Raw genomic sequence first — 19,894 nt, 5'->3', positions numbered from 1 at the left:
TCGGTTGTCCGTGGTTGTTTTGGGGTATCCATTCAATACTGTGTATGCCGTCTTGGAAGCGTTCAGCATAATCATAGGGAATTACTTGCTTCCAGTCAAGTCCGACTATGAGTGGGTGAGGCAGGTCCTTCACGCTTTTTACCTCTACAATGGCACATGCCTCTCCGACTGCTACCGTGGCTTGCATAATCCCTAATGGCTGGGAATGTTCACCAAAGGGTCCTTCCAGCATGAATGCTCCAGACTCTGTAAAGGCAAGTCCGTGTCTGGCAGCGAAGTCATGAGAAAGCAGAGTGACGGCTGAGCCAGTATCCCATAAGCCCTCAATTTCGATTCCATTGACGGTGGCTAATAATAATTGATCTTGTAGCGGCACTGTGTGCTATAACAACATTGTTAACGTTGGACAGCGATGTTGATGGTTGGTGTGTCACTGATTTTGCCTCCTTGCTTGACGGCTTGCGAACTTCCCACCTTTGCTTTGCGGCAAGTTTTTTCTTCTTCGGAGCGTGTGTCCGGTTGTGGGCAGTCTTTGGCTCTATGCCCTAGCGTATTGTGGTGTTTGAAGGAAACGACGACAAAGCGCATCAAGCTAGACGGGAGCGCGTGGTTTACTGTGTGGGCATTCGGGTTTTGGCAGCCACCGGAGACGGTTTGAAATGTACGGTGTTCTCGGGCAATAAAGGTTGGAACGTAACAGACTGGCGACGACGATGGGATGGGAGATGCTGACCGCGTTCGTCTAAGTTTTAGGAACGGATCTTCATCTCCGACGGGATCGATGACTACGCTGGGTCGGATCGAGCCGTTCGACGAGGCTTCAACGGATTGGAACACCTACGCCGAACGAGTGGAACAGTTCTTCATCGCAAACGCCGTCTCGGAAGAAAGGAAAACTGCTGCATTCCTCAGCATTATAGGTGGGAAGACTTATGTGCTTTTGAAGAGCTTGGTAGCGCCAGTAGCTCCTTCCGCAAAGTCCTATTCGGAGTTGGTGGAAGTACTCAAGGATCACTTGGCACCGAAGCCCTTAGTTATCGCAGAACGTTTTCGTTTCCACAAGCGTAATCAGATAGACGGAGAGACGGTAGTGGATTTTGTTGCTGAAATCAAGAGATTAGCACAGACGTGTTAATTTGGAACACACCTCAGTGAGGCTCTTCGGGACAGATTGGTGTGTGGATTAAGCAGTGATGCCATACAAAAGCGACTCTTAGCCGAGTCAAGCCTAACGTTCCAGAGAGCCGTGGAGATCGCTGTGGCTGTGGAAACAGCAACAAAGGATGCGTGAGCCTTAAGTAACTCTAAGTCAGCAACGGAAGTCGTGCTAAAGTTGTCCGATACCGGTAGGAGGCAGGAAAGTTGTCAGCACTGCGGTTACAAAAATCATTCGTCGGACGACTGCCGTTGGAAAAACGCAATATGTAGACAATGTGGCAGATCAGGTCATCTACAACGCGTATGCAGAAGTTATTCAACTTCAAGAAAGACGTCGGTAAGGAAGGATACTCGAAGGCGCAGCCCTAGGCACAAGGTTAAGTCACTCGAAGTAGACAATGCAGACGAAGTACTCGAAATGTTTTCTTTATTCTTTATTCCAGACGTACCCTACATAGCCCGAAGGCGTATAGTAGGGGGGTTACAAACTTGCAACAAACAAATCAACATTTGCAGAGCACACTTGCGACTGCGACAACCGATTCCACTGCGCAATGGTTTTAACTAAAAAAGAATTTGCATACATGTTGGTTCTGGCATGGATATCCCTAATTTTAAAGTTATGGTCTAGTCGCCGCGATAGATAATGTGGTCTCTCTAAATAAGTATCTTTATTAATACCCGTTTTGTCGTTTATTATTAAATATAACAATTTCAAACGAAGTTTTTTCCTGCGGGAAGCGAGGTTTCTCTGAAGGATCGCAGGATGGATCCGCTGGAAGTGACATTGTTAGTTGACAAGAACCCATTAAGACTGGAAATTGATACCGGAGCGGCGGTGCCAGTTTTGCCATTGGAACTGTACAACGAGAAGTTTTCGCATCTACCGAAGCAGGAAAGTAGGGTAGTTCTCAAGAGCTTTACTGGGGAAAAAGTTAGGCCGATTGGAGAGGTTCAGGTTCTGGTAGAACAAGGAACTGAAGAGTATAGTCTCAAGATTCAAGTTATTGACTTCGATGCCCCCCCCCCCCCCCCTCTTCTTGGCCGCGATTGGTTGGAAGTCATAAAGGTGGACTGGAAGAGTATTAAAACGCTGAAGGCTTGCAAGGGTCGAGAAGCTAACGTCGAGTGTATCTTGGAGGAGTTTAAAGACGTTTTTGCGGACGAACTAGGATGCATTAGAGGTTTCGAAGCAAAAGTCAGAATGCACGACGATGCCGCCCCGTTATTCCATAAGGCGAGGCCGGTTCCGTACGCACTTAGAGACGCCGTTGCCGCCGAACTACGGGAAATGCAATCTATGGGGATCTTAACTTCCGTGGAGACAAGCGAATACGCTTCGCCGATCGTGCCGGTACCAAAGAAGAATGGGAAGATCAGGGTATGCGGAGACTACAAAGTGTCCATAAACAAAGTTATAGAAGTCGACAGCTACCCGCTACCCAGGATAGAAGACCTGTTTGCAACGCTGGCAGGTGGGCAACTGTTCACAAAGCTCGATTTAGCAAAAGCTTACTTGCAAATCCAGATGGAAGAACAGTCGAGGAAGTACCTCAGCATAAACACGCATCTGGGTCGTTTCCAAGTTAACCGGCTTCCTTTCGGCATTGCGTCCGCGCCATCGATATTTCAAAGAACAATGGATCAAATTCTGCAGGGGATTCCAACACGACTTGCTACATTGACGACATCCTCGTAACCGGACGGACAATGAAGGCACACTTATCAAATTTGAAAGAGGTGTTAAAGCGTCTGAAAGATCGTGGCATACGCCTGCAGAAAGAAAAATGCGAGTTCTTCAAGGAGGAGGTTTCCTACCTCAGACACAAGATCAGTGGAGGTGGGCTGACCACAGAGGACGATAAGGTAGCTGCAATGCGGGACGCGCCAGTTCCAGAGGATAGGGCTCAACTGCGCTCATTGCTTGGTCTAGCGAATTATTACGGAAGATTTATCCCGAACTTGGCAACTGTACTGCATCCACTAAATAGGCTGCTTCGCAAGGACGTTCCATGGAAGTGGTCACGTGACTGCGACCGATCGTTGAGTGAGCTGAAAGAACGACTGTCGCGGGCGCCCGTGCTAACACATTTTGATCTAAAATTGCCAATTGTGTTAGCGTGCGATGCGTCAGCGTACGGCATTGGTGCAGTATTATCGTGTTCCAAGATGGGTCAGAAAAGCCAATAGCTTTTGCTTCACGGACACTGACTACTCACGAGGTCAACTACTCTCAGTTGGAAAAGGAAGCGCTGGCTATTATATTCGGAGTGAAAAGATTTCACTATTATCTCTATGGTCACCACTTTACCCTCGTGACTGATCACGCACCTTTGCAGAAGATTGTTGGACCAACGACAGGGATTCCTTCCATGGCAGCGGCACGGCTGCAACGCTGGGCCTGTATCCTGGCAGCCCACCGGTACAACATAGTCTACAGGACGTCAGAGGCAAATGCGAATGCAGATTTCCTGTCAAGACTCCCCCAGACAACCCAGGAGTCTCAAGGCGACGTAGTCGACGAGACCCATGTCTTCTTCTGCGACTATCTCGAAAATATTCCCGTAACAAGTAAGGACATTTTCAGAGCTACTTGTCGAGACCCCCTGTTGAGCATGGTGGTTCAGCTGGTGTTGAATGGCTGGGGAAATGTAAAGAAGACGGCAAGTTCGGAGCTTCACCCGTTTTTCGTGCGCCGTATGGAGCTATCTCTGCATCAGGGCTGTTTGATGTGGGGAATGCGCGTTATTGTCCCCCAGGCTTTGCAAAGAAGAGTGCTGGAAGAATTGCACAAGGATCACCAAGGCATTGTGCGAACTTAGGAACTAGCGCGAAGTTTTGTATGGTGGGTGGCCATTGACAAAGATATCGAAAGGGTAACCGCGACCTGTGAACAATGTCAACTCCAATGGAACAACCCTCCGGCAGCACAAATTCACCCCTGGGTATGGCCTACAAGACCATGGGAGCGGTTACACATTGATTTGGCTGGGCCATTCATGAACAAAATGCTGTTAGTCGTGGTGGACGCCCACTCAAAGTGGCCGGAAGTGTTCATTTTGCGGAGCACGACATCGGAAGCAGTCATCAAGTGTCTGCGAGAGTGCTTTGCCCGTTTTGGTCTGCCATCGAACTTGGTATCTGACAACGGGCCCCAATTCGTGTCGGAAACGTTTAACAACTTTCTCAAGACAAATGGTACCAGGCATGTCACATCGGCGCCTTATCATCCGTCTACCAACGGGCTGGCGGAACGCTTTATTCAAACCCTGAAAAATAACCTGCGTAAAACAGCATCAACAGCGTCCATAGATACTGCTGTATCTAGGTTCCTTCTGTCTTACAGAAATGCGAAGCACGCAACAACGGGGGAAAGTCCTGCCACTCTTCTTCTGCGGCGGAGTCTCCTTCACACGATTGGACCTCATACGGCCGTCTGTTGCCGAGTCAGTGGCAACGAGTCAGCTTCGACAATCTGGAAGAGCAGGGCGTGAAGCAACCTTCGCTGACGGACAGCAGGTATATGCCAGGGACTACCAAGGGGCCTCGAAATGGCGGCGAGCAACGGTCGTTTGTCGGACAGGACCTGTATCGTACAAGGTTCAAGTTCCGTCAGGTAGCATTTGGCGACGGCACCTAGACCAGCTCAGACCAGAAGGTTCCGATGACTTCACTTGGGTTCCATCACAAGAGGTCGACAACAGTGAGGAAGCTGGAGATCCTGCGAAGGGCGAGTCTGTTGCGCAAGAGGTGTCACCACCGGAGCGACAACCACCGGAGCAAGATATGTCCGACGCAGCGAGCTCGACGAGTGCAGCGCGGCGGTACCCAGAACGTGTAAGGCGGCCTCCTGACAGACTGACTGTGGTGTAGTTTGCAATACTTTTGGGTACACGGCTTGTTAGGAATTTTGGGGGTCACAATTTAAAGGGGAGGAAAATGTGGTGTTTGAAGGAAACGACGACGAAGCGCATCAAGCTAGACGGGAGCGCATGGTTTGCTGTGTGGGCATTCGGGTTTTGGCAGCCACCGGAGACGGTTTGAAATGTACGGTGTTCTCGGGCAATAAAGGTTGGAACGTAACACGTATGACATCTGGCGCACATCTCACGCGGCAGTCTTGTTTTGTGTCGGTGGTAATTTTCTTTCTCTGGCGGGGTTAGCGTTGGAGCTTTACTTTCACTACGCTTTAGAAGTTGATCTTTTTTTTCCTCCTGGTGTCTGTCCATTTGTCTCGCGTACTGCAGGAAATCCGAGATCGTGCCTTTTCGCAGGTCATATAATGCTCTTAGTATTGGTCGGCATTCTTGTGATGATGTCCCCTCAATCAGCCAATCGACAATGTCGCAATCCGATAGCTGGTACTTCCCATTTTTAATGCGTTGTAGACGGGCGTACATATAATGGACGACGCTTTCCTTTTCGTCTTGACAGCGTTGGTTTACGAAAGTCACCCACTGTCTGAAGAGTAGTGGTTTATCAAATTCGGTTCGAAAGGCTTCAATCCATGCGTCCCAGTCGTTGAAGGTGATCCCTGTTGTTTTGTGCCACGCCGTGGCACGTCCTCGTTGCACCGGCATTGCTCCATGAACAGCGGTCACGCATTGTTGTAACGGCCGCTAACCAGTCCTTGAAATTTTCTCCATCTGTGCCAGCATATGTAGGTAAAGTAGACGTCAGGTCTGGCATAGTCGTGAGTAGTATATATAGGTTGAGAGACTCAAACAATGAGAAACTCAGACATTGCCGCCAGGGCAGCGCTACCGTCGCGCCGACTTTTTCGCGTATTTTTCCTCGCGCGCGGCAGGCGGCGCTCGGGTGGAGGCTCTTACCGGTGGGCGGAGCGTGGCCGGAGGGTTGCGTGCGCGCTTACCCGCTCACATTTTTCAGCCTGGGCCGACTTCTTTCATCATTTCTCATTCCGTGTCGAATTCAATCGCAATTTTTTCCCCGCTACAACAGGTGTGCAGTAGGCAGTTTACATGCAAAGGAAAGCCATACACAAAAGTACAAGTGAAAATATATTTATTAAAGTCATTAGTGTCAGGAATTATGATATGACTCTGTGTGAAGGAGAAAAACCCAGCCGAAAAACCTGAAGCAGAAGAAACACAATACATGTAACAAAGATTATACTTATTACAGGTATGATGCAATAGCATTGAAGGGGTATCACACATCATACACAATATTTTTTATTAGTGGTAATCACGCGTTTTCAATTAAGCAGAAGGGATAGCACATTTAATCAAAGAAGATATTTTTAATCCATATGATTACAAGCAAAATTACAAGTTTTATTATAAAAAGTCTCACATTTTTTCAGCCTGGGCAGACTTCTTTCGTCATTTTTCCGCCCGGGGCGACTTCATTCATATTTTTACCCGATACAATAGGTGCGCAGTAGGCGGTTTACATGCATGTATAGACATGCAAAGAGGAGTCATACACAAAAAGTACAAGTTAAAATATATTTATTAAAGCCATTAGTGCTGGGAATTGTAATGCCAATTGTGATGCCAATCAGGTGAAAGAGAAAAACCGAGCCGAAAACCTTCACGACCTGAGACAGGAGAAACAATATACATATTTTATTCACTATACCTAGCCATCTGATTCTAAAAGAAAACATAAAATCAACATTCATCACGTTGCTCACTAGTTTAATATTCCAACATGACACCAAGAATCAGTTTCTTATGAAGTGAATAGCGCAGACATAAGCAAATAATTAGAATCAACACGATCAACACATAGCATTAATACAGAACCAATCCTCCAACATGTAGGGAAATAATAGCTACACAATACAATATCAAAACGAGAAACAGTCACCACATTTAATCAAAGAAGATATTCTTAATCAATACGATTACAATCAAAATTACAAGTTTTATTATAAAAATTCTGAGATGCGAGAACCTGATAAATGTAAGTAATTTCGAGCGCAATAGGGAAGATTATTCCAACATTACACAATTAATCAGTTTCTTATGAAGTGAATAGCGCAGACATAAGGAAATAATTCGAATCAACACAATGAACACATAGCATTAATATAGAACCAATCCTCCAAATGTAGGGAAGTAATAGCTACACAATGCCATATCAAAACGAGAAACGGTCACCACATTTAATCAAAGAATATATTTTTAATCAATATGATTACAATCTAAATTAAAAGTTTTATTATAAAAAGTCTAACATGACCACCATAGTGGAGCTTTAATTACAAGTGCCAATAGATGTATGTGAACAGCAGAGAACCTGGAGGACCATGGGACACGAGGAAATAAAATCTATAACAATACATTGGTTAATCAAAACAACAGAGGAGAATAATCTATCACTTTAACTGTCATAAAATCATTCTCGTGACTTCCCAATACAGTTTTCATTCTAAGAGACACTACAAGCTTTACTTTGTTTTATGAATCCGACACAGAAAATATGTTAAAAAATTAACTTCAACACATAGCACGCTCCTAGCCAACAATCAGCTCTAATAATATCTGCCCTGATTTGTTGAAGACGGGAGGCGTACACCAGACAGATATGAACATTTTCGAGCGCAATAGGGAAGATTATTCCAACATTACACAATTAATCATTTTCTTATTAAGTAAACAGCATAGACATACGGAAATAATGAGAAACACGATCAACAGCTAATAGAGAACCAAAACCTATCACATAAACAACAGACAGATGCAGGCAAATAAATGAAAAAAGAATCTATCAAAACGATAAACATGCACGGACGAATAGCAGAGAAACACTTTGAACGCCACATGATGAATAATTTAATACAGCACAGAGCTACAGGTACACAAAGGATAAATAGTTGAAGAACAATCTAACAAAACAAGAAACATGCACGGATGAATAGCAGAGAAACACTCTAAACGGTGCATCTACCAACGGTAAACAACAGACACATACAGGAAAATAATTGAAAAAGAATCAAACAAAACGATAAACATGCACGGATGAATAGCAGAGAAACGCTTTGAACGATGCATCTGCCAACATGTAAACAACACACCGGAAAATAATAGCGAAACAAACTATCAAACATTACAATTTGAAATAATATATCTTTTGAACTATCATAAAATCAACCTTGCGAGCTAACAGTATAGAATTTTCACACTACTCAGGCACTATAAACATTACCTTGGCAGAGGTATCCAAACACGCACCACAGCTAAGCTTTCCATAGTACAACCACACTGGAGCCAAGAGGGGTCACTTTCTCCCTCTATGCAGCCCGGTGGGGTCACTCTCTCCATCTATACAGCCCAAAGCAAAGAATCTGTTGTCAATCTATGAAGTGGGGAAACCCTCTCTCTTTTTCACATTCTTTCCTCCGAAAGGAAATATTCTTAGGACCAGTGTATTGCAAATAGACATTGGAATTATTCGACTCTCAAGAATACAATAAGAATCCTATCAAAAAACAATAGCACGCAAAAAATCTAAGAATAGACGTTTATGTCAGTGCAAACTGATTTTAGAGAAACTTTATCTAAGCAAACGAGAAAATATTATCGGCGCAAACAATACCAAACGAGAAACGATGCATTTTAATGTATTTCATATCTGACACAACTATTATGCATACACTATTCTCAACTCACAAAATATCAATCGAGTGATCATCTGAAGCAAAAAGAGAAAGTCAAATTTATTCAATGATAGAAAGAATACTCATTCGAAAACGAGAGACAAATTTAATTACATATTTTTTATGATAACTTTGCAACAGTAATTTCTACACGCAGAAGCCACAATCAACTCATCTGAAATGTAAATTATTGTGTTTGCTACAACGAAATCAACGCGCACAACATTCCCAACTAGTAGAATATTTTTATTAATATCAATCGAGTGATCATCTGAAACAAAGTCGAAAGCAGTAATTAATTTAGGCAAACATTTTTTGTAACCATGCAGCGCAAATATACATCACGGAAACATGTCTTTTTCATTCGCGCCCCCAACTAGTGGAAACGAAGTGAGAGAGGGAAGCTGAGTTCCCGCACACTTTCGTTAAGGTTACGCCCGCAGGGAGTAGGGGAATCCAAACAATGGTCTTGGTACCATAAACCGACTCCCGCAAGTCAAGTTAGGGAAGGATGGACTCTAGTGCTGTCTTGTACGTAGAATCATTGAAAGCACACATTTTTTCATTACACATCACATCTTTTTTTGTAAACTGACTTCCATAATTCTATCGTCAGGTGGAACATTCTAAACCTGATAACATAATAAATAAAATTAGCATCGATTAAATGTCGAGGCACACTACAAAACAGAACAGACAATTGCTATACATTGAAGAGATGGACAGATTTTGTACTCGTTACCATACGTCATGGGGGGACCTGATAAAAAGTTGCTTCGAAAAGGAGGAGACGCGAAACGATTAATTTATCGCTGCATTTCAATACGTCCTAGACATGGTCCTGTTCGGAGATATGGTGCAAATTATGGAATTCAAGATGCGAGAACCTGTATGCCGAATCTACAATAGTTATAAAAATATTTGCACGTCATCGTCGGAAGGACCACTTGGGCTGATGGTGGAGTTTTTGAGGTTCGCTAACGAAGAATTGAAATACACTAGACCAAACGTAATTGTAATCATTGCAATGAGCATTGCATTAATCAAGAAAGCAATCCGATCAAATTATCATATACAAGCAGTCTATATAGCACGATTCATTACGGATTTGTTGAAATTACACCTAACGGTCGAAATGGAAAGTACATTAAAAAATCTTATCACGTGGTATATTCCACCCTAGAACCTCTACACATTTATTTTATTCTACCAGTCAAGGATGTCGAATGAACAGAAGTTCAATATTGTCGTGCAAGGTCTGATGTATCACCACTTATTGAAACTCAACAAACATATCAATGGCGGTGGACCACCGGACGATTTTCATCTAATACTCTCTTGTACGCCATTCAAGAACCTTCATACAAAGAAAGGAAACATCAATAAGAGAGTGTGTAAGTTCATCGCGACAAAGTGCAAGTTGTTGAAGCAATACAAACACGGAGACAACATATCACCTGCCTTAATCAACGCTGGATTCAAGTGCCCAATAATCAGAATAAACTACTTGATGTCTTCGGAATTCTTCAATCAAGACAACAAACGCAAACTTCAGAGTTTGGAATAGAATTGTGATTTAGCGAAATAAACAAGTGTATAGCTGAAATAATAAATGTATTCTTTGTCATCATTGTAATGTATTCTACACATCGCAACGAAAACAGCTTATGATTAGATCGAAGATTGCTAAGGAGACAATATGTACAAGGACCTTCGCATGGAATCAGCGCTGGCATTCAAAGAGATTCAAAGAGATTTTTACACGACCACACTCTATACATCACCGACAACCAAAGGAAAGAATTGTAGAAGAATCGCTAATAGAAATTTAGAGACATGTTACATCAATCTTTGTTTACAAAAGAGGATCACGAATATTTTGCGAAAGCTTATTTTATGAATTAAATGCACAGTGTATATATTTTCTCAAACGATTGGACAGTTGACAATAGTATATTGAAAGGAATCTATTATCAAATGACGCGACGCAAGTGATGGACAAGCATGATGCGCAGGCGGAGTCTACATTTCTAATCATCATAACATGCGGCACACAGTTCCAATAAGATTTTGGGAGAATCGAATCACGCAACTGTCATCAGAAATGTTTAACCACTAAACAATGAAGATGAGCAGTATCCATAAGATACGTAGTTATAATAAGTGAATATTCCTTTTGTAAACTTAACCAAAGCAGCACACATAAACGTAGCTCCAATTCACTGAACGCACACGAGTTTCTTCATTCAAACTATGAGTCTACTCACTATGTCACGGTATATGAGGCACTACAAATGGGAAGGACATACATTAATTGTAGAAGATTTTAGATCATAATGAAACAAAACGCAAACTCCAACACCAAAAGGTTCTTGTTTAAACTTTCAAAGTCAAAACTGTATACTATTTCTTACAATTTTTTAATATATAGATTAAAAAGCTGTCTATACGGTCACACATTGTATACAATATATTTGTTTGTACATTAATTGCTAAAATTTATCAGATCACATTCCGGAGCAGGGGTGACTATCGGTAAGTGTTTAATTAAAATTTGAACTGCTGCCGCAATTTACGAACTGAGCTGGCTCACTTTACTACGCGAAGGTTTTAAGAACTCTTTGACGATGTCAAAGAATTTAATCGAGTGTATTGACATTTTCTAAATACTCTATAACGTAATGTGAATTCTCTATGACGTGGATAGTAAAAGTTACGAATATTTTTCAAAGTAAATTTACTTAAAACTCGAAGAAACGATCATCCGCGTCGTCGACAACACGCCGGGCAGCGTTTCCCAGACACCCATTCCGAAACCGAACGCGATTCAGCGCCCGACGCGTTAACACGACATCCCACGCGTGCGTGTTGCTTTCTTCCGGAAACGGGTTCGACGACGCGGATGATCGTTTCTGCAAATGATCTGCTGATGATCGTTTCTTGCAAACTGAAACGGGCTTCACTGTACAAGACAAACGCATCGTAACATTTAATTGAAATATAATATAAGAACAGAAGCAACATTTTGTCACAACTCAAACTATATTTTTCGTTTTTATTGTCCAGGGATTTAGGAAACAGAGTAGGACTTTCTGCCCTCTGATGCTTTGACGTACTTGATAGAGTTGTAAAACCTGCAACAAAATAAACAAGAGAAGCATAAACAGTTTTGTCTTTCCCTTTTGAATTTAACAATTTAACAATTTTCTTCGCGTGTGCTAAGCGAGACAACAGAAATGTACAATGAAGGTTGTACAAAAACAGCAAATCTCCGTCGACTAAAATTTTAGATATGTGGATGTTACCACATCGTGTAGTTTCCATCCAAAAGCAGGACTACACTACACTTTCCACTTGTGGCAGGGTGCAGAGGAAAACTCTTTGAAGTTATCATCTGTGGCAACAAAACGATTTGGCATGTTGATAAGGCAAGGCAAGGTTGTTTGGTTGTTGTTGGTAGGTTATTGGCATGTTGATGTGCTATACCGCACTCTAAGAAAAAAAGGAGTCAAAAGGGAGTAACTGCAGCTTCTACTCCCCTAGTCTGCCCCCCCCCCCATTACTCCCCATTTTAATCCCCTAACCCGACACTCAGTCCCGACATTTATTCCCCAGGACTGCAAATTGTCACTAAACTTCGCGCATGGTCTCCTGAATCCAACAGTCTACGTAAATATGTGCCCTTGGTCAATTTGAACGACATAAGGCTGTATAACTCAGACAACGTAGCAATTTTCCAGCCACACAAAGTAAGAAACAGTTAGAGCATCTTTCTTCGCAAATTGTGCCCTATGTATGGCGCAAAATCTTATATATCACTCTATATGTCACGGTTGACGGTTTGCTTCAAAGTATTTTCATGCATGCACACGAATTATGTACTTGGGACTCTTACAAGAGCGCGTGGAATGCAGTCTGAACTCTGTGGCTCGGAGAACAAGGAGCAGTCAAAACAGGGACAAAAACACAAGAAGACACACAAACAGAGGCTCCAACAACCAACAAGTCATGTACCAACAAGCCCATCAAGCTACTCTAGTCAACTCTGTGACATTCATTTACTCCCGTGCATTTACTCCCGAAAGGGACTATTTTTTGTGGCAACGCATTTACTCCCCAAAAGGAGTAAAAGTACTCCTTTTTTTTCCTTAGAGTGCGTTATAGCACATCAATATAGAAGAGGGGCAATCACAGTAGATGGCGTGATGGCTGCAAACTCTCAATTGAAGGTTTATTCAACATTACAAGAAACTGAAAGCATGAGTAGAAAAAGGCAGTGCCTATGCAACGCATAGAGAACCACATTAATCTCTGAGATGGTAGGGTCGGGAGAGCAATGAAGAGAAATGACCGTTGTGTCCGAGATAGGGGAACTCTGCAAATTTAGGACCAATATGATATGGTAACCTTGCATGGTTCACTGTAACTGCGATACACTTCGAACAATTCCAGTAGTGGGGCTTCAAAGACAATGAACTTTCGCTGTTTCACTGGGCATTCAAGTGTAGAGGATGCATGTCTAGAAAATTAATTAGCGTTCCTTAGTCATAACTAAGCCTCATCAGGAAGTATTCCTCTACCCTTCAAAGAAGCTAGTAGTTATCATGGGTTTTTCTCCTACTAATGTTCTGCACCTGTCGAAAGACTCCAAAAATGTCACAAAGTCTGCAACACGTAACAAATCTAGTGCTTCTATCTGTGGACTTTGCATACCTGCTTTCAGCTATTTCTGCCATGTCAACTTGAGTGCCTCGATCGCATACACACGAAGCAGTCTGGCGCCACTTCAACATTGGAAGGCCCCTAAAATTAAATTTGATGTTGACAATGTTCAGTATGGAACAAGTAGGATAACATAAGTTGAATGGACACGTCATTGTTATATCATAATTTATACATGTGGGACACATGTACATACCTGAGACGTTGTGTTGAACTCGTCACCTCGGTGAAGCGAAATCACTGGTTACTGAACGGCAGTTTGAATCGGACGTCTTCGCAATTCGCCTTCTACGGAATCTTCGTAGTCATCGGCAGCAAAATGAGCTCAGCTCAGCACACACGACACGACTGCTGTATCTAATAACCGAGTGCTTCGAACCACATTCGTTTTCGCGCACTCTCCTGCGGAATATTGTGGTAGAAAACGCCCGCCGTCGAAGATGAACGAAGATGATTTTTGCATCCCCGAACACCGAAGCTACACCAGGCATATGTAGGTCTCTCGAATACGTGACACAGCAGCCAAAGACACGTCATTCACTTCCATTTTCTGCTTCGCGCCACCAACATGACCACCCACGACGTAGACAATGAACGCGATAACACAGGCGGCCTTGCAGATAGCGCGGCGGTTCGTAGCTGGTAGCGGCGAAGTAGCTGGATGCTCTATTAATGTAGAAACCATGGAAGTGAGCGTCATTTTGAAAATGGCGTTTAGCTGTAAGATAATGTGCGTCAACTTTGTTCTCTACAAAATTAACTCTCACGTGGTAAGGGTTGACCAATCCCTGGGAGCCCTGGATCCGAAACCCAAGTTGCTCTTTTTCGCCGTTCGTTGGCAGCACTGTCCATGTTCCGGCAATCTTCAAAATATTTATACGTAAAAAATACGCCGAATTGAGAAGGAACGCTTTCTGTGTGTTATCAAACAATGATGTTGTGCACGATAGTGGGCAAAAATATGAGGGTTATTTTTCATTTTACAGACCGTTTTAACGAGCAGTCTAGAGGCACACAACTTTGTTTCTGTTTTTTGGTCGCTATGGAATGTTAGGCGCCCGAAAACAGTTTTCCCAGAGTTAGTGCAACTGTAGCGAAATTGGGACGCGTGCAATAGCCCCCCGAATCTTCCATGCGCGAAACACCCTCCTTCGCCTTGACGATAGATACGTGATGAGCGCCGCAACGCGCGTCACCGTTTGAAACCATTAAAAATAATCTTTCAAAAATAAACGCGTAAGTACCCACTGTTAAAAATATACCTCCCAGAATATACGCTTAAAAATCAACGCACAAAAATAATCGCCGAAATATCCCCGTTTAAATAAAAAGGCTAAGGAATCCACGGTTAAGAATATATCGTTAAAAATAAATCGTTTCAGAATCCCCCAAATCCACCCTACAGTTGCTAGAGTCATGTGGTATGGCCCAAATCAACGTGAACTGCAAACAAGGGGCTTAAACTAACCTCACAGGACCAAACTTGCCTAAACTATCCCGAACTAACCGAAACCAAACTAAACCAGCATAGCATAACATGATCTAACCCGGCGCAAATTGCAATTTGTCTGCCTCCGTGCTAGATGGTGAGGGGATTTTGAAACAGTTTATTTTTAATGGTGGAATATTAAACGGTGATTTCTAAGCGGGGATAGTAAGCGGTTTATTTGGGAGATACATATTTTAGCCGCGTATTTTTTAAGCGGATTATTCTTGAGTGTTTTATTCTTAAACGTTTATTCTTAATGGTGGATTTCGGGGACCCCCCTGGGGCCATACCACATGACTCTAGCAACTGTAGGGTAGACTTGGGGGATTCTGAAACGATTTATTTTTAACGATATATTCTTAACCGCGGATTTTTTAGCGTTTTTGTTTAAACGGGGATATTTCAGCGATTATTTTTGTGCGTTGGTTTTTAAGCGTATATTCTGGGAGATATATTTTTAACTGTGGTTACCTACGCGTTTATTTTTGAAATATTATTTTTAATGGTTTCAAACGGGATACACCCGTGACGCATAGGTGGAGAGTTTTCAATCTGCTGGAAGGGGCCGTGGGACAACTCCCCCCCCCCCCTTTCATGCACAGAGGTTGGGCAGGGTGTCGGGAATTCCGTGCGTGTTGTGATGTTATGAGGCAAATTTTTACAGGATTTTCATGATCACTCGCACGAAACATGCGATTCTTAGGATATCTCTCGAAACTTTCGTCTTGAGTGTCAGCTGGGTAGACTTTCCGGAGGGTGCTGGGAATGTTCCGGTGGGCTCAGACCCCCAAGCCCCCCCCTTCCCCCGCAGTTGGCGCCTATGATGTGACGTGAGTGGTAGGGACGCTCTTCATTGAACCTGGGATCACATGACCGAGGTGAGCAACACCGCACAGGCAGGAGCGTCTGCTACCGCTTCGGAGACGCCAGGCCAACCCCTCACAGCTCTCGCAAAATCTGTATCAAAATGCGTGGTACTGCGCACGGAGCGGGTGTATGTCGTTTGAAACCATTATAAATAATCTTTCAAAAATAAACGCGTAAGTACCCACTGTTAAAAATATATCTCCCAGAATATACGCTTACAAATCAACGCACAAAAATAATCGCCGAAATATCCCCCTTTAAATAAAAACGCTAAGGAATCCACGATTAAGAATATATCGTTAAAAATAAATCGTTTCAGAATCCCCCAAATCCACCCTACAGTTGCTAGGGTCATGTGGTATGGCCCAAATCAAGGTGAACTGCAAGCAAGGGGCTTAAACCAACCTCACAGGACCAAACTAGCCTAAACTATCCCAAACTAACCGAAACCAAACTAAACTAACCTAACATAACATGATCTAACCCGGCGCAAATTCCAAGCAGTCCGCCTCCGTGATAGATGGTGAGGGGATCTTGAAACAGTTTATTTTTAATGGTGGATTATTAAACGGTGATCTCTAAGCGGGGATAGTAAGCGGTTTATTTTAGGAGATATATTTTTAACCCTGTATTTTTTAAGCGTATTATTCTTGAATGTTTTATTCTTAAACGTTTGTTCTTAATGGTGGATTTCGGGGACCCCCCCACGGAGCAATCCGTGCCTCTCCATTGGTCGGACGCCAGAGGCGTGTTCGAATTAGTTGCTGGAATTTAAAAACGGCACTTCAGCTTCCTCGCCTGCGTGCTGCGTACTCTCGCGGCGGTTTCATTTGAAATTTGAACGGTGGACGCCGGGTCGGCGGTGTCTTTCGTTGGGAAGCAAGTGCATTCGCCGTCTTATCCGTGTATTATGGTTTGTGGTGTCTTTCATCGTGCTGTACTGTTTCTCGACACAAGCATCGGTCTATGAACAGCCAATCGGATTTCAAACTGAAGTGTTGTCGTGAATTCTGGCTCGATGAACACGTTCGAGCGCCGTCGGATTTGCATAGCGGGAACAAGAAAATAGCATTCATGAAGCATCATCATTTTATGTTTGACGTATAGCGGGCAAGGACATGATAATCAAGAGATTGTGCGCAAGTGTTCGTTGTTGGGAATAGGCTGTGTCGATATGCGTGTTTTGAAAGTTTGAACTTGGTTGCAGTGTGCCAGGAAGCGCGCAATGGACTCAGTACGCTCAGTGCATGTAAATACGTCAACCTGCCGATTGTGTTAGTACAATGACTCAAATAAATTACTGCTCATTACAACACTTTTTCACAGTTGTTTTGGAATCACGGAATAACTTTACTGCGTGCATGAAAGCTAGTAGACCTAGAAGTCAGGGGTATCCGGTACAGGCCAGTATGGAAAGCAGAAGTTAACAAGAGCCAGAACCGGTCAGGCTGCGAGCCGGACGGAAAGAATTCTGATTGGAGGATTGAGGGAGCAATCGCTGCATTCTCATTTTTTGTGCGCGCAGTGTTGTGTGAATTTTCCTATACTATGGGCTCTATGGGGAGTTGGGAAGAGCTGGTCAGGCGTTCTCCGGCTGCGTGGTGTCCGAAACGGATGATTTGAAGGCTGTCAACGACACGACCTGGATTTTTTGGGACCGCAGACACTACGGGAAGAGCGAGTGGTGCAGCACGAATCTAACTGTGTGTTGTACAAGGATACACCGTCGCGTCCCGACAGTGTGCAGCCTGTCTGACCGTTTTCACCGCACAGGTGTTCAGTGGCTAACAGGTGGCGCCACAATAGCGCCGTCATTGCTTGCTTTCTGCTACTGTGAGTTTTGACATTGCACAGAAGCCACGGACGGAAGTCACCATGAAACAGCTTGCAAAGTTCGTAGCAGACGGTTTTTCCTACCAACGAATGAGGGGGCTCTTTACCACAAATGTCACACTAGAGCGGGTGTGGTCTGCAGTTGCAGCGCTTCGACCTGTCACCGCGGCAGCGGTTTTGAAAATGAATTGCGCCGCGGTGAAACAACTTTGGGCAGAAATATTTTGTGGGAATGCTTTTCACATACTGCTTTACAAGATGACAGCAGCTTTTGGTCATGTTAGATACCGCTTTAATGCTCCTTTAAAGCCCCAGGACAGATTTCGTCTTCCGGAGGTACGGAAAATTTGGTTGACTGAAGAGTGGGAAAGGAGAATCAATGACGAAACCAAAATAACCAGAAAATGAGCTTTCTAGACCTCAACGATGAAATCTCTCTTGTTTCTAGACCTGCCTGCGTACGAGGCATCCCCCGTGCGTTATTGTTATCTCAGAATGACACAGTAGGGTCTGTCCCTCGCCGGCTACAAAGAAAACATTTACGTGACGTTATGAAGCTGCTAAAACTAGGTTTCCACTCAGTGTTGCCACATCTACAGATTTGTATGGAGATCTACATATTTTCCGCAACATCTACAGATCTACAGATTATTTCTGAAATCTACAGATGTTTTTGACTTCATTATAAGATGGGCTACACAAAATACACGAACATACACAACGATCGTCGTGTCTCTTCCTGTATGTTCCCATGCTCAAGTTTGTTTCATCATGAATTCCATGCACGAGCTAGCGTGCGTTTACGGTTTGTTGTCGGATTTTTGGACAGTCGTTAAAAAAGTTGTGACGCGAAGCCCGATTCACGATGCGCCCCTCTCGGGTGAAAAACAACGAATTTTTCATTTCACGTTTGCTTCATGGCGTGCGTGTTAAAAAAAAAAAGTCCGTCAGTATTATCTTTTATAGTTTGTGTCACTGTGACAAAGAAACTGTTCGTACTTAATCACACGACGTAGATACTAATCACCATGGTTAGATCACTTATGTATTGATTTGTCTAATGATGATGCTTTTTTCTTATTCTTGCTGCCTCCACTGAAAAAAAAAATAGATCTCGCGCATTCGCCGGCGCATTGGCAACGACGAGCACCGACGAACTGGTAGTGGTGGTGTGTTATTCCAGAGCGGTTTGCCTGCCGGTTTGTTGCTCGGGTCTTCCCACACAGCACAGCCGCCGCCGGCTTTGAACCCGGGAGAGCCACTCCATTCTGCGCAGCTCCTAAATAACTTTTACCCTCACACGTTTCTGTTGTTTCGATGCAAAATGCGAAACAGAAAATGTCAGTCGATAAAACGCACAATCTCCTGGACTAAATCGAATGTTGATTAAGCAAATTATATGTTTTACTGCCATCTACTTATTTTCACGGAGATCTCCACACTTTTCCTCCGATGTGTGTGGCAACACTGTTTCCACTGCCCACTGAGTGTCCCACTGAGTGTCCACAACAAGGAGGTTATACATTAAAACTTCCGAGCGGTGACGCCGGCGCGTCGCCATCTTAAAAGGGGCAGGAAAAAAAAAAAAAAAAACAGCGAATCAATAAACAATGATCATTCAATGACAAAGGTAGCTCTAGAATGTGTGTTTTTATGCGAACGTGCAAAATAGTTACTTAAGAAAGCCGTTCTTGCCATCTGCCCCATTTAAATGGACCGTGAAATACAACTGGAAATCGCTGAATGAAAGTCTCATAAACCCTTGGCAAGTGCGAGCATCACCTAACAAATCTAAGATTCAGTGCTCATAAAGACATACGTCAGACGACCTGATTCTTTTTTATCGATTTTTCCGCCAAACACAGCTGAAAAAAAAAAAAAGGAAATGAAAGGGAAATTCTTGCCGCAACCATACTGGCGGTGTCAGTTCTTGCCTCTTCGAATATGACCGCCGGCTTCACATGCTCGCATTGGCTTGTATGGGGGATCGCCACTCCAGCAGTTCTGGTATGCAACCTCCTTGGTCCACACCGGGGTTCGCCGTGCTCTTGAGGTAAACCGACGAGGGTGAGGGAAGCGAGACTTCCGCGCGCACTACGAGGCTATCGTTTGCTTTCATGCGCCAGGAACCCTCGTCTTGTTCTTGGCTTTAATTAGTTGATCGCTGCCGCCCGCCGTCGTCAGTCGTGCAAGGAGCG

At 43.7% G+C, this 19,894-nt stretch overlaps 1 protein-coding gene across 1 annotated transcript; it reads left to right on the top strand.

Annotated features, from left to right (window-relative positions):
- The first annotated feature begins 613 nt into the window (after positions 1–613).
- On the top strand, positions 614–5,241 carry LOC135366772 (uncharacterized). The gene is made up of 2 exons (XM_064599680.1): positions 614–920; positions 4,505–5,241. Exons 1-2 carry the CDS (start codon positions 719–721, stop codon positions 5,029–5,031), a joined length of 729 nt encoding a protein of 242 aa, XP_064455750.1. The 5' UTR covers positions 614–718; the 3' UTR covers positions 5,032–5,241.
- The last annotated feature ends 14,653 nt before the right edge of the window (positions 5,242–19,894 follow it).

This window comes from Ornithodoros turicata, chromosome 1 (genome assembly GCF_037126465.1).
Source record: "Ornithodoros turicata isolate Travis chromosome 1, ASM3712646v1, whole genome shotgun sequence".
Classification (NCBI taxonomy): Eukaryota; Metazoa; Arthropoda; class Arachnida; order Ixodida; family Argasidae; genus Ornithodoros; species Ornithodoros turicata.
Note: the sequence above shows the minus strand (reverse complement) of the source record. Positions and strands in the feature narration are given on the sequence as shown.